Raw genomic sequence first — 16277 nt, forward strand, 5'->3', positions numbered from 1 at the left:
GCCTTTTAGTAGATGTTAAGGAGAAAGTTCTAGAAGACCTGATTTTTGTTCGTTCTATCTCTTACTAAGAGATAGCCCTTGTTCTAGCTCTTACTAAGAATGCGACTTCCAGTGGCTATTTTTCTTGTCAGCCACTCTCTGGTCTGAAAAAACGGGACATTCATTTTCTCTTTGCCTTATTTACAAGGTTGAATAAAGGGTAGGGAGATTATTCTGTATGTAGGATGTTCCTTTCATATTGTGCATCCTTTGAAATCATTATAGCTTTTTTTTAATTTTTACTTTCTTAAAGATTTTATTTTTAAATAATCTCTATACCCAACATAGGACTCGAACTCACAGCCTGAAGATCAAGAGTGGCACTACCAGCTGACCCAGCCAGGCACCCCAAAATCATTTATAGTTTTAAACTGAGAATAAACAAAGCTAAATTATGAAAGGTTATGTTAAATTCATATCAAACTTCCAAGTAAAAAAGTTTGAGAAATGTTGACTATTTTATCATTTTACCAGTGCTTTAAGTGATATGTGCATTTTTCTTGATGCATCTTTTATTATTATTTTTTTTGAACCTGAATAAGGGTAAATTTGAAATGTAGATGTTACTATCCTTTAAAGCACATTAAAAATCGGATATAGATCAGTAACAATTGTGAATTGCTGGAAGTTCCTGGACTAAATGATATCCTTATGATATTAATGAAAGAATCTATGGTCAGATACACATATCTTCAGAAAATTCAAACAGAATTACACAAATGCTGGTATCTCTCTCCATAGGAGCTATGCTACAGTGACTGATTTTTAGGGCTCCAGTTTCAGAAGTTAATCACCTAATGTCTTTGGCCTCCCTTTTCCTTTTCCCTCCTCCCTAAGAAATAACCAACCCACAAATGGGGTGTGTATTTTATTTATTTATTTTTTCTTTATTTTATTTTGTTTTTCTTTTTTTTAGGGGGTATGTATTTTAAAGGCAATCAAATCAGAGATTTAGTTTCATGATGCATTCACTTTTAAAGACTGTCACTTAAAGACTGTCACATTTTCTATTAGGTGAACATTATGTCTTCTTATTGCTCAAGAATTAAAAATATACTGAAAGTTGAAAATATAAATGGCATTCCTCTTCTAGAACAAACTGTTTTGTTTCCTTTCTGTGTGTTTTTTTAGTTTGATAGTCAGCTTTGAATTACAAGTTTTCTATGAAATTTTAAAAGTTAGAATCAGTAATTTAACATCTAATGTAAATGAACTTTGCCATGCACAAATTAATTGTGTAATTTAAGTAGTCATCATTTATTAATTGGCTTTAAATTGTTATTAAACAGCCAACATCCATGTTTCAAGCCATGGAGTTACATTCCTGATGGAATCATGCCAATTTTCTGGAGGGTAGTGTATTGGACATCACAATTTTTGACATGGTAAGTGGCAGTGAAGGATTAAAAAAATGTTTAAAATTTTGGCTAAAGTTAAAAAAAAAGATTATGTTTTCTTCATGAATCCTCATATTTTAGAATTTATTCAAATGTTACTTATTTTTTTCTTAAATCTGTGTATTCTTTTTTTTTTTTTTTTAAGATTTTATTTATTTATTTGACAGAGATCCCAAGTAGGCAGAGAGGCTAGCAGTGATGGGGGGGGGGGGAGCAGACTCCCTGCTGAGCAGAGAGCCTGATGACCTGAGCTAGAGGCAGAGGCTTTAATCCACTGAGCCACCCAGGGGCCGCTTAAATTTGTATATCTATTTTCTGCTCATTTGGTTCTTTCCCATCTTGAAAGAAAAGGAAAAAAAAAACAGAGAAACAAGAACTAGAGAACAGAAAGAAAAAATTTTTGCTTCCACCATTCCCCTCTAGTTATTGCCTTCTCTCTTGACCTTCTTCAATTCAGTCTTCTTCCCAGTTTTATATGAATCTGCTCTTGCTAAGGTCATCATTGTCTCCCGGTTTTCTGTTTTTCTGCTTAGCCCAACCTGCTGAATTCTCTTCACGGGTTCTATTTTTGTGGCCCATTTCCTAAATGTTTGTGTTCCCTAGGATCTCATCTTTGGTCATCTTGTTACCTGACCCTTCCTGTATAGCTCTTATTTTAGCTGTAGCCACCGATGTATTCCCAGTGTTTCCACCCATTATAGCTTTGTCTTTTTGTTTGCTTGTTTAAGAGAGGGGGTGGTGGGTGAAGCAGAGGGACAGGGAGAGAGAGAATCCTAAGATTCCCAGCATGGAGCCTATGGTGGGGCCTCATCTCATGACCCCAAGATCATGACTTGAGCCAAAATCAAGAGTTAGAGGCTTAACCAACTGAGCCACCCAGGTGCACCGAAACTTTGTCTTTCTGCTGTGCTCCAAGCACATTATTCACTATGTACTGAGCATTTCAGATAGTCTGCAGGCAACTAAGCTCTAAAACTGAAGCTACTGAACATCGCAAGAGAAAAATCACACAGTAGAGTAGAGTAGTGTCCCTGTAAATTCATGTTCATTGAACTCATCTGGGCCCTCAGCATTGCCAGACTTTCCTCCTTTGTGTCTCTAGTCCTCTTGCTCTTCCTTCTCTATAGTAAGACTTTAGACCTCTGCTATTCTCTTTGTGGCTCTTTCTCTCTGCTTTATGTCCTAGAATCAATCACCTTTTCCCTTTGCAGAGAACTTTGCTTTCTACTTCACAGTGAAATTAGAAGTCATCGGATGCCAGCTCTTTCAGCCTCTCACCAGCACACCTACCAACCCAACCTCTTCCCTTCCTCTCAAAGAATAAGTCACTCTCAAAGTGACTTCAGAGTGAAATCCGTCTTCCTGAAATGGACCCATCTCCTTCAGCTCTTGTTACCTATACTCGCAGCGTCCCATTTCAAAAAGAATACAGAGTTCTCTCATCCTTTTAGAAAAAGAAAGAAAAAGCCAAAAATATCTCTCAAATGCAACCCTTTCCAACTTCCTGGCTTCTAACCTCATCGATCTACTCATCACAGCTTAATTTTTGGAGGGAGACTTTATTGAAGTAAACATTGGTACAGAAAGGTGACAGGTTGTGTTTAGTTTCACTTTTTTCAAAGTGAATACACCTGGATAGCCAGCACTCAGATGATATTATAGAACATTAACAATGTTTATGCTACATCTAGAAGCTTCCCTCATAGCCTCTCCCAGGCATATCCTCCCATGTGTAGCCATGATTCTGACATCCATCCCTATAGGTTAGCTTTGCCAATTGGGGCTTTGTAAATGCAGAGGTGTATGGTATGTGTTTTTCTGCATCTCTTTTGGGGCTCACAAATTTGGAAGTTTCCTCTGTGTTGTATTGTGTGTATCAGTATTCTTTTTCATTTCTGAAAAATCTTCTTTGATATGACCGTGCCACAGTTTATCCTATCTAGCCAAACTTCTCAAATGAATTGTCTACATGTACTGTCTTCGTTTACCCATTGTTCACTCTTTCCTCAACCCATTGAAGCCTGTTTTCTAGCCCCACTTCCCTCTTACACACAAGTCTTCATTGACTTGACCTCTTGGCAGCATTTAATTATTGTTTTCTCTCTCTACTTCGAAATACTTCCTTCTCCTGTTTTCTCCTCCATATGCTTTGTTTTCTCCATCCTTCTCTGCTGTTCTTTCTGTCTCCCTTGCTGGCTTCTTCTCCTCCTGTTTCTCTCCCTGTCCTTTATTTTTTTTTATTTTTATTTTTTTTAAAGATTTTATTTATTTATTTGACAGAGAGAGATCACAGTAGACAGAGAGGCAGGCAGAGAGAGAGAGAGGGAAGCAGGCTCCCCGCTGAGCAGAGAGCCCGATGCGGGACTCGATCCCAGGACCCTGAGATCATGACCTGAGCCGAAGGCAGTGGCTTAACCCACTGAGCCACCCAGGCGCCCCTCTCTCCCTGTCCTTTAAAAGATAATTTTTCTCCGGGCTCAGCCTCAGCTCTTTCCTTCTCCTTCTACATATTCACCCTTCTAAATGTCATCTACAAGTGTCACGTCAGTACCACTGATGTGGTGAGGACTCCTGAATTTATCTGTGTTTCCACTCTTCTCTCCTGAATTCTGAAGCTGGATAGCCAACTACTTCCTGTGTAGCTCCTTTTTAAAAAATGTTTTTAATTTTTTAAATTACTTTTCAGTGTACTAGAATTCATTGTTTATGCACCACACCCAGTGCTCCTTGCAATACATGTCCTCCGCAATACCCACCACCAGCCTGGCCCAACTTCCCACCCCCTGCCCCTTCAAAACCCTCAGATTGTTTTTCAGCTCCTTTGAGATGTGTCCTAAGTACTTCAAATCCGTGTATTCACAGCCAGTCTTCGCCCCTTCCGGTTCTTATCACATCTCCACCCCTTACCCTCTCTCACATAGTCCTCGTTTTGTTCCCTTTCAATTCATTCTTCCTGCTGAAGCCTTATCAGTTTATAGAAGACTTCAATTTGATCATGTCCCCTATAAAGAAAAAGATTCCTCATTGTCTGAATAGTCCAAAGTCAAGACTTCAAAGCCTTTTTTTTAAAGATTCATTGTAAGTCCCTTATACTGTTGTACTGTCTGCTGGTCATTATGACCTGTTTTGCTCCCCAGAAATGTGCTTTGCTTTCTCCAAAATTTAATATTACAAAAATATTCAGTCATCTATTAGAGTTCATGTTATTAATAATTATTAAAAATCATACCTATTTATGAAAACTGCACATTGAAATTGAGGTTCACATAATCCTGCTATTTTGAGGTTAAACAGACATATCAGCTGTTTCTTTAATCATATTTTTTCCAACTATCTAGGATTCTGTTGCCTTTCATGCAGTCATATGCAAGATCAGGAGGGTTTTCCATCACTGGAAAGATCAAAACTGCACTGATCGAGAATGCAATCTATTATGGCACCTATTTGCTGATTTTTGGAGCATTTTTAATTTATGTAGCTGTAAACCCACATTTACACTTAGAATGGTAAGAAAAGTTGTCTTCTTAACATTGTTTCTGTGTGTATTTGCATTTTTTATAATTTATTTTTATCTCACATATGCTGATAAACAGACATTTCATTGATAAACATATTAAGTCATGTGTTTTATAGATTCCCCAAAAAGAAAATCTAAGTAATCTCTATTACTAAGAAGAAAAAATGGAATAATATATTTAAATATAGCTATTGGATGAAGAACTAATGCTTTATCTAATAGCTCTGTGTTAACCCTTATGAATTTTTTAAAGTTTTTATTTAAATTCCAGTTAGTTAACATACAGTGTTCAGGTGTATGGTGTATGTAATATATAGGTTCAGGTGTATGATTTTGTATATGACAAAATAACTAGTTTTCTTTTTCATTGGAACTTATGAGTATTTCTTTTTTAAGATTTATTGATTTATTTTAGAGAGCGAGTGAGCAAGTGTGCACAGAAACTTGAGAGGGAGGTGGGCAGAGGGAGAGGGAAAGACAGAATCTCAAACTGACTTCAGACAGAATCTCAAGCTGACTCCATGCTGAGCCAGAGCCCCATGTGGAGCCCGATCTTACAACCCTGAGATCATGACCTGAGCAGAAACCAAGAGTCAGACGCTAACTGCCTAAGCCACCTAAGTGCCTCAGAACTTGAGAATATTTTTTTCTTTTGTTCTGACTATAGTTTGAGGGCATATTTCTCTCTGACCTTAGATTCAGACATAATAATAAAATTGAAATCTATATTATGCTTGTGATCTATATAATACATATGAAGAGATCTCAGAAATTAGGAATAGAGCAGAAGTGATAATTCTCACTATTGCATTCCTGAGGTTTGTGTAGGTGTGCCTCAAAGTAAGTTAAAAAATTTTTAGGCTTTAAAATTTTTTCAGCCTTCTATTGTTTAATGGTGAATAAGGTAGCCCCTAATGAAAAAAAGTATCTTTTCTTTGAACAAAATACATATATTTTTTGCCAGGAATTATCCTACATTCTAATTTTAACTATAATGGAAGCAGAGTTTCCTGTGTTAAAATCTATTTCTGCAGTCACGCTCTTACTTCCCCTTAAAACACACAGATTATCTTTTGGCTGTTGCTAAAAGAGTAGCTGAGGCTTGGAAGATACAATTTTTTTCATATCAAATCCTAGCCATCCTTTAGGGCCGTTTTCTCAAAAAATCATTTAATGCTGGTTAGTCTTATATTACAGTTTGTTGGAAAAATTTATCTGTCACACTATCTGCATATGTTTTCTCTTAGGAACCAGCTTCAGACAATTGGGATAGCTGCTGCAAATACGTGGGGCCTGTTCCTTCTCGTGTTGTTGCTAGGGTATGGTTTGGTAGAAATTCCTCGGTCTTACTGGAATGGAGCAAAAAGAGGTTATCTACTTATGAAAACGTATTTTAAGGCTGCCAAACTGATGACAGAGAAAGCAGATGCAGAAGAGAATTTAGAAGATGTCATGGAGGTATGCAAGTTTAAACCTTACGGCCAGTCATGGTTGGTTGCTGCTGCTGTTAGCACATTGGTGGGCTTTATCCTGTGGTCATGTGTGGTCCATCAGAATTTCCAGACGATTAGCACGACTTCCTGTTGGCTGTTCAGCGTCATGAGATGTCCCCTCCATCTTCCAACCACCAAAGATTCGGTGCGAATCTGTTCAACAGTGCAACATTATGATTGTCATCTAGGGAACTTTGACTAGCTCCCCTCTTTTACTCTTAAAGGTACATGAAGAAAATAAGCAATATTTCAAATACTTTGTACACTTCATAGAAGTTAGGAACTTTTAAAGGAACCTTAAATTTATAACAGGTATAGTAAATATCAATAGTTAACTATTTTAGTACTTAATTTTATATAATATAGCTTAAGAATTTTAAGGAAAAATACAGTATTTTTGTGTACAATGTATAACCAGACTATGTGGTTCCTATTCAGAGTTGTGCTAACAAGTCAACAAAACTTCAAGGCAATTTCATACTAGAAAACTGTAATGCAGTGATGATTCAAGCGTCTTTTAAAAACCCAGGTCTTCTCCTGTCATTCCCACATTTAGGCCTCGCTCACTGACCTCCGGTAAACTGTTACTAAGGCCATCTGGAGCACTTTGCTTTTCTTCGGCTTGATCGGGTGCTGCTCAGGCGCTCACCCTCCTTTCCCCCGGTCACACTGTACTTGTTTCGGTTCCTTGAAACTCCCTGTGCACTTCTGCTTGGAGCCTTAGACAGGCCGTTTGGATTATTCTTGCTCCCTCTTTTGGTTGGCTGACCTTACTCCTCCTGCTTTGTATCTCAGCTTAAGTCATCAGTTTATCAGAAGGCCTCCGCTGCTAGATTACACAGCGCTTTCCATACCGTTTCTTTATGAATAATGTCTGTTTTCCTCATTAAGCTAAGCTCCCAACAGGAGCAATGTCTACTGGTACAGATTATTCATAAGGTCTACGTATTTTAAATTTTGGTGGGTATTGCTAATTTACCACTCAAAGAGGCTATATAATTTTGCCAGAAAACTGTTCTTATTTTTAAAATTTGTGGTTGTTTTTAGTGAGCTTGACTAGCTTTCCAGACATTTATTGACCAATAGTATTTCTTATGTGTCTTCCTAATTTTCGCTTGATTTGTAAGCACTTTCCATATATTAAGGGAGGTGATTTTTTTTTTGTTATCTGTGTATTTTTTTTTTCATAATTTTGTTTATATGCCAGATGGGTTCCCTACCTCCAGTTTTGTATCCCATAGGGCCATTCTCTCCTCTACAATCAGAATGTTCTTTTTAATACCCTGGTCAGTTCTCTTGCCTCCCAGCCCTTGAACATGCCATTTCTTTTGTCTAAAACAGTGGTGCTCACTTTTTGTAAAAAAATTCATTACTATTATAGAATATTGTTCTTCTTTGGGAACTACTGGTTCTAAAGATTCCCCTCCCGACCCCCCCTTTATACCTTTATAGCTTTCATACTCACTAAATTGCTTATTACCACACCACCAGCAGACAGTCTTTAAAGACCTGTAACATCATGTCTTCCTACCGCACCCTCCCGCATGGATTGTGGTGACTGCTGGCATCTAGCGTGTTCTTAATAAACAAGTGTGGAACAAATAAGTCATTGGAAAGGAGGAGGTGTTTTGTGACATTTGTTGCCTGTTGCTTCCTCTGGTTTCTTCAGTGTGTTTTAGATAATGAGATATTTGAACTTCCTAAGCAAGGTGGAGGGGCACAGCATCACAGTTTTTCTGGTCCTTCATGACTTTTTTATAACGTTTACTCATCTTTGTGTGCCAAGTAAGCAAATGATAAGGGAATAAATCTTTTTTTTTTTTTTTGATAAGGGAATAAATCTTAGAAAGTAGTAAAAACCTCAGGGTATAGGTATTGCTATTCTAGAACTATGTATTTTTACTTATGTTCTTAAGAACTTTTATTCAGTGAATGGAGCTTCATGTATATGCTGAGTAGTCTGGGTTAGAATTAAACTTGTGAGAACATATATAGTACCTAGAATAGTCTCATTTGAAATGTATGATGTATAGAAATGGAAATATTTTTACTCCTCTTACTGTTTTTATAGGAGGTTCGCAAAGTGAATGAAAGCATCAAGTATAATCACCCATTGAGAAAATGTGTGGATACAATACTTAAAAAGGTAATTAAGCATATCCTCATAAACCGGTAGTAATTTGCACTTAGAATTTGTTCCAGTTGTTATTACAAGTTTGACATTTAATTATTGGCAATATTTTTCATTGAAATGTAGATGTAGAGGTTATGGTAAATGATGTGTAGTAATTGCTATGACTCAGCAATGGAGATGGACCTTTACAGTTTCTAAGTGTCATTGAATGTGGTCACTATAGGCATATCTCCTTAATAAACTAGGGCCTCAATGTTCTCTTTCACTCACTTCCTTTGTGCCATTTTATGATATATGAGGTACTTTGTAAACTGAATGACCCTATGAGATATTTAACCCAGATATTTAACAGGAAGCATTGCAATTAAGGTTCTGCTGCATTGGGGTTGAATTAGGGCTATTTATATATTTCCAAAATGATTATTCCAAAATGGGCTGCTCATTAAATCTATTATACTATTACTAGCTAGTGTTCCCTTCAGCTAAGATAATGGTCATGAGAATAAGTTCTCTCATCATTTCTCTTACATTGCTATCTTTTGAGATCAATTCAGGGAGATTAAGTAACTTGCCCAAGTTCAGGTAAGTAATGAATGACTGATAGGGCAGATGACTCCAAATCATATATATGTTTGTTTTTCTGTACCACACCTTTAAACATTCAGCATCTTGGATTTGTTGTGATTTGTCTTCATTTTAGGTAGGAAAATAATTAATCAGATGCCTACATAGCCTAATCCTTTCAAATACTAGTTGCTTCATGTAGGTTAGCTCCCTTACCCTACCATAGCAAGTATATCTGATCATAAAGGTTAATATTAATAGGGGTAAGAAGATACTCAATACATCGGAAATATTTTGAAGGAAATGTCAGCAACTAAAAATCCGGCTGTTTAGAGATGCCAGTAAGGGAGGAATATATTTTTGAGTAAATTAGCTATGCCCAGGACTGGAAGATTTTATAGTAAAAATAAAATTTTAAGTTTTTTGCAAATGAAATTTAAAAATCTGCTTGTCCCTTTTAGTGCCCTACAGAGTATCAGGAAAAAATGGGTAGAAACATGGATGATTATGAAGATTTTGATGAAAAGCATAATACCTACCCAAGTGAAAAGAGTCTGGTAAAACTACATAAGCAGGTAACTTTATTATTAATAGCTTTTTTGCTTGCTAAGATCTTAGTTTTGTGATTACTGCCCACAAAAAGGGAATTTGGAATAAATGTATATTTGAAACTTTCTTTGATTCTGTGCTTTGATCCTGTGTTTTAACTGTGTATTTCTCAACAGGGGTACTCTTGGTATTTGGGGAGGGAGAATTATTCACTGGGCAGAATTGTTACATATATCCTAGAATATTAACATCCTTGGCCCAACCCAGCAAATGCCACTAACATGTTGCCATTGTTGCGATAACCAGCATCTTCCTGAAACACTGTTGGATCAGAACACTGACCGATTTATCCTGCCCCCTTCCCCCCGCCTCCGTTCTCTTTTATAGGTGATTTATTCAGTTCAGAGGCACCGTCGAACTCAAGTACAGTGGCGGATTCTTTTAGAGCAAGCGTTTTATCTAGAAGATGTAGCAAAAAATGAAACTAGTGCTACTCATCAGTTTGTTCACACCTTCCAGTCACCAGAGCCAGAAAATAAATTTATCCAGTATTTTTATAATCCTACAGTTGGTATGTAATTTGACATAAATTTCAAAATTTAATGGTAATTTTTTCTAAAGGAAAAAAGTATATATTTTCACCAGTGCAGAGTTAAATTGTATTTGTATTATTTGACATATATCATATGGTAATATTATATATCTGATAAACATCCCCCTCTAAAATTATTGGTTATATTAACAGATAATCTGTTTGCACTCTTACTTCAAAGTTAGTCAGAATTCTATGCAAAAATATATGCATACATCAGGAATATTATGTATTCATAATATATACTTAAAATAGAATTTTAAGCAATTTTACATCACAAGCTTGGGTCCCTTCTTCAGTCTTTATATACTACTAAACTATTCCCCTAAGAAGTCCTCTTTATTTGTATCTGTTGGTCTATTTACATGACCTGCACTAAGTAGACATAATTATTTCATTTTCTTTAATGATTATTTATGACACTCTTCAAACATTATCAGATTTAATATGAAGAATTTAATGAAAACATACCAAAGTGTCATAGTATTAGAACTTCCATTTACCTTATTTATCTAAATAACAATTATGTTCACCTGATTCTCTTTCTCATGTTTGGTTTTGAGTACAAAGACATAATGGTCATAACATATCTTGGAAAACTTCAGCAAGGATCTTTTCTAATTGGATAAAAGAAATACTTGTTTTCATTCATTTAACAAATATTTGAGAACATATATGCTATCTGTTGTTGGGCACTTGGTATATGTCAATAAATGTAAAGACAACTTCCTCTTTATGGAGTGAGAAAAACAGGTAATGTAATCATAAAGGTGTGAAGAAGGTGCTGAGTAGGTAGTTGGCTGTAGAAATGGGAGTTCAGGGGAGAAGTCTGGTCTACAAGTATAAATCAGGGTGTCATCAGTGTATCGGTGAGCCTTGGGTCAGAATAAAATCAACAAAGTGATTGGGAGAGAGAAGACAAACTCTGAAGACCAAGCTGAGGCACAACATAAGGTAGACTCCAGCTTCATGAAGAGGAACCAGGAAAAGGCTAAATGGGAAGTGGCCAGTGAAGTAGGAGGAAAAGCGGGATGGTGGGGTGTCTTGCGGCAAGGGGTATGTAAAGTACCTTTCCAGATGTGGATGGGTCTACTGTCATGCCCATGAAGCCTTGACTGCTAGATTTCAGAGAAGTGATGTGGAGGCGGAGGGAATAAGAAAGCCCAATTGGAGTTTAAAGAGCCATTAGAAGCTGGGAGAATAGAAAACTCTCAAAATGTTTTGTTTACAAATGGGAGTAGAGAAAAGAGGTGGTAGCTGAAGGAGGATGGCAGGGTCAAGATCAATTATAGCGTATGATTTGGGAATGATACCTTAGAGGAAATGTAATGAGAGAAGAGAATGGCTGGGATGATGTCCATGAGGAGGAGAGATGAAATGGAAAATAGTGAACAGCGCAGAGAATGCCCTTCGATTAGGAAGTAAGGCACAAATGTACCTGAGCAGGTAAAAAGAGGTAGTGGTGGGGACTTGGGGAGCTCCCTTCTGCCAGCTTCTCAGTGAAATGCTGAGAATGAGTGTAGGGGAAGAAATTTTGGAGATTTGAAGAAAGAAGAAAAGGTCCAAAATAGTTGCTAAGGAGAGAAGGTGTGGGAGAGGATTGGTGAATTGTAGTAAGCTAGTCGGCCAGTGCTCGGGGTCCACCTGAAGCTGGGGATTAAACATTTAGAGTGAAAACAGTCCACAAAGGTATGTGTCTTCTGCAGGATGCAGCTCCCAGAGCAGCCAGAGGTTGGATCTAACCAGGGTGTGGTTTCACCTAGCAAGGGCAGAGAAGAAGAGAGGGCAAAGAAATTGGAATGTTGGAGAGTAATTATCCTCAAAGATTGTGGAATCGGAGCTGGTAAAGAAAGCAATAGGATACCAGGTGTTAAGGCGGCAATACAAAAGGTGGAGAAGGAATAGAGTATTAGTTCAGGTAAGGTCAGTCAGTGGAATTGGAATATTAGGTGAAGATATTGCCTGGAAACAGGGCCACTGTAATGAGATTAAAAGGGCAGGAGTTATTGGCGGTAAGAGGTTTAGGGATGGCCGTGGGAATGAACTGTGAAGATACAGTGGAGGATGAGATCACAGGAGGACAGGAGGGCAAGGATGTGAAAGAAGACCCCAGGGTACTGAAAAAAAGGATCACCAGTGTGGACCTTGAACTCACCAGGAACTGTGCGGAGAGTAGGGTTGAAAGATTTATTAGAGTGTGAGCCAAGAGCTCCACACCTCCGTTAATGAACTGAAAATACAGCTTTTCAATTTGGGGAACTTTTTTTCTTGTCTTATTTTTTACCTAAAGTCAGACTGAACTGAAAGTTGCCAGAATAGTAAAAAGAATTCTTGTACATCCTTCACCCACATTCTCCATATGTTAATGGTTTACCATATTCATTTGCTTTATCTTTCTCTCTGTGTATATATTTTTCCTTAATCTTTTCAGAGTTGAATCCAAATATGATGACTTTTTGCTCCTAAATGTTTCAGCATCTATGTTCTAAAATAAGAGACATTTCCCTCTATAACCAAATACAATGACCAAATCAGGAAAAAAACTTTGATAACAACTGTTATCTATAGACCTTAATCAGATTTTGCAAGTGGTCCCAAAATATTCTTTGTTGAAAATCCCAGATCATGCATTGAATTCAGGTGTCATGTCCCCTTAATTTCCTTTCATCTGGACCAAAGTCTCAGTGCCTCTTTCTGTTTTATGACATTGGTATTTTTGGAGACTCTAGGCCTGTGTTTTATGGGGTATCCCGGAATGTGAGTGTGATACTTCCTCCGGTTGGATGCAAGTTTTGCCTTTTTGGTGGGAATACTGCTGCAGTTATATGGCGTTCTTCTCAGTGTTCCATGACCGGAGGCACGTGATGTCAGTTTGTCGCATTCCTGGTGATTATTGGGTGACGAGGAGATCTGCCTGGTTCCTACCCTATGAACTTAGTATTTTCCTCTTTGCAGTTATGTATCTTGTATGGAATATTTTGAAACAGGATGAATACTGTGTTCCTCTTTATAGTTTTCCTAATCATCTTTTTCTTTTCTCTTCTAGAATGGTACTGGGAATGTCTCTTGCGACCATGGTTTTATAGGATACTTGCCGTGGTTTTGTCTGTCTTCTCTGTGATTGTTGTGTGGTCAGAATGCACATTCTTTAGCACGACACCTGTCTTATCCCTCTTTGCAGTCTTCATACAGCTGGCGGAAAAAACTTACAACTATATTTATATCGAGGTCAGTTGATTTTATGTCTGTCATAAATGTGTGTCAGTTCATATTATAGTTTTTAACTATTGTCTTTTTCTTTATATATTATAGTAATGAGAAAAGCAGCGAAGTTCCCTGCAGTGTTACTATTCAGACTTTCAAAAATAAGCTTCATCCATTTACCCAGACTATGAAAACTTACAACTGTGTTTGAGGAGAGATGATAGGGTACAAAATAGTGCAAAATTCTTTTCTAAGAATACTTTGATCCTGTTTATGCCAGTGAAGCTACATAACTTAGAGTCTTCATGGGGAGAATGGCCGAGGGAGTGGGAGAACGGGCGCACTTCAGGAGGTAGATTTGAAACTCATGAACAGGATGTTGAATGGGTTGAGATGCAGATTTTTTTTTTCATAAATTCATTTTCTTATGTGGTTAAGAAAAACTGTTACTGTGTTTAAATTTTAGACTGTCAATAAATGTTAACTGGAAATAAAGGATAATACTTGGGGACATACAAAAGTGCTGGGGAGTCCATTCGTCTTAAACTGGTTTTGCTTGTTTTTCAGATTGCTTGCTTCCTTTCCATCTTCTTTCTCAGCATCTGTGTTTATTCTACTGTGTTCAGGATTCGTGTATTTAACTATTATTACTTGGCTTCACATCACCAGACTGATGCTTACAGCCTTCTTTTCAGTGGCATGTAAGTGGGATGGTATTTGGATACACGGGACTGACTCCATTGCACGCATTCTTTGGATCTCTCATTTATTTCTTGTCCTTTACGGGTGTTCCACTGACACCTGTGTTTATGTGAGCTCATTGATTAGGTTTAAGCATTAGTTAGATGTCTGGTTACTAGCTAAATCCAGGCTTACTAGGTTAGGGAGGAAAGGAAAGACAGCCTGGATTTGCAGATGAGAGATTCAATAAATAGATTAGTAAATACTAGGACCATCTGAGAGTTTAGAGGTGAAGTGAGACCTAGAGAGTTCTGAGATCCCATGGCAACAAACTGCATCATGAAGGGCTTACGAAAATAAACAAGAATAGTCTTTGCTAAGAGATTTAGCAAGAGAGTAGAGTGACAGCTCTAGCTTGGGCTATTGTTTGTCCCTATTGTTTAATCAGTCATAACGGTATTTATAAAGGGTGGACCTTGAGAAGTTCACAGAGGAATCCATGTCTGAAGCATCTTGAAGGTTTTTTTCTTTTACATTTTCCTCCAAATAATTATAGAGTCATAGGAAGTTGCAAGTATAGTACAAAGAGTCTTATTAACCTTCACCCAGCTTCCCCAAATGGAGTCATTTTATATAACCATTGTACAATATCAAAAGCAGGGATTTTACACCGAGAGGTTACTGTTAATTAGATTATACACCTTATTTAGTTCTCACCATTTAAAAAAATATTTTATTTATTTATTTGACAGAGAGAGATCACAAGTAGGCAGAGAGGCAGGCAGAGAGATAGAGGAGGAAGCAGGCTCCCGCCAAGCAGAGAGCCCGGTGTGGGACTCAATCCCAGGACCCTGAGGTCATGACCTGAGCCAAAAGCAGAGGCTTAACCCACTGAGCCACCCAGACACCCAGTTCTCACCATTTTTATCCTTCATCTGTGTGTGTGTGTGTGCTTGTGTAGATTCATGTACCCACCACCACAATCTAGATACAGAATTGTTCAATCACACAAAATAACTCCTCATACTGCCTCTTTGTATTCACATCCTCCATTTTCCTCTCCCCCCCACTCTCCAAGTCTAGTACTGAGAGGCTGGACAAAACTGAGCTCTAGCAGTTCTTTGTACCTGAACTTGTCAGAGTGGTGTACTTTGATACAACTTCAGGTCTTTTGTTTAGTGAGTATAGTTCCCCTTGAGGATATTGCTGTCCTTGTCATACTGAGACAGATTACACAGATGAAAGACTTGGAAGAAGTGCATCCAGAAATTCCGAGGCTAAAGCAGTGGTAAACACCACCGAAGGAGGCAGTCTCAAGCCGGAACTTTGCCATGTAGGTGTTGATGTTTTAGGGAGATGCAATTAATAGGATTTTCAGAATATCTCTCAAGTAAGGACAGTTCACGTTAAGAATTCAAGATAAATACAATACAGAAGGATGAAAACAATAGTTATATTTCAATATAATAAGATGAATTTTGCTACCATATTTTTAATATACTGTTTATCAACGCTTACTACAGGTTATTTTGCCGCCTGACTCCTCCTTTGTGTCTTAATTTCTTGGGTTTGACTCATATGGACTCATCCATCTCTCACCAGAATACACAGCCAACTGCTTATACATCTGTAAGTACAGTCAGAACACAGTTTTTTTTAGAGTCGCTGTCTCTATGAGATGTATTATTGTGGAATTTTTTTTAAATCCCAACAGAGAAGTTCTGTAGTGTTATTAGGATCCTTTTTTTTTTTTTTTAAATATCACACTTTCTTTTAAAAGTTGTATATGTAATACTAATGACACGATAAAAATTACTTTGCTCTCTTTTATTATAAAAAATAGTTTTTTGGTTCACATAGGTTGTACAGCCGAGCAGTATCAGTAGACCTCATTATTAGCTTTCATATTTATCATCTTCAGTACCCGATAATTTTCAGTAATATTCACAAAATATTAATTAAGTAAAAACCTTAATACATAAGCAAATTCAGATGTAATTGACGTATAACATTGTATTAGTTTAAGGTGTGCAGCAGAATGATTTGATATACGTATCTATCTTGAAATGATTGCCACGGTATCTTTAGTTGACATCCATTACCTCAT

The 16277-nt window shown here is 37.3% G+C and overlaps 1 protein-coding gene across 4 annotated transcripts in view; it reads left to right on the plus strand.

The window, feature by feature from the left end:
• Window positions 1-16277, plus strand: part of LMBRD2 (LMBR1 domain containing 2) — a 44171-nt gene that overhangs the window by 11718 nt on the left and 16176 nt on the right. For all 4 annotated transcript variants that reach the window (XM_082724200.1, XM_082724198.1, XM_082724199.1 and 1 more), the window contains exons 4-12: window positions 1329-1424; window positions 4775-4942; window positions 6201-6411; window positions 8518-8592; window positions 9606-9719; window positions 10081-10264; window positions 13332-13513; window positions 14057-14190; window positions 15694-15799. In XM_082724200.1, coding sequence (XP_082580326.1) covers window positions 1329-1424; window positions 4775-4942; window positions 6201-6411; window positions 8518-8592; window positions 9606-9719; window positions 10081-10264; window positions 13332-13513; window positions 14057-14190; window positions 15694-15799 — 1270 coding nt within the window. The remainder of the gene's footprint in view (window positions 1-1328; window positions 1425-4774; window positions 4943-6200; window positions 6412-8517; window positions 8593-9605; window positions 9720-10080; window positions 10265-13331; window positions 13514-14056; window positions 14191-15693; window positions 15800-16277) is intronic.

Source organism: Mustela nivalis (genome assembly GCF_964662115.1).
Source record: "Mustela nivalis genome assembly, chromosome: 3".
NCBI lineage: Eukaryota > Metazoa > Chordata > Mammalia > Carnivora > Mustelidae > Mustela > Mustela nivalis.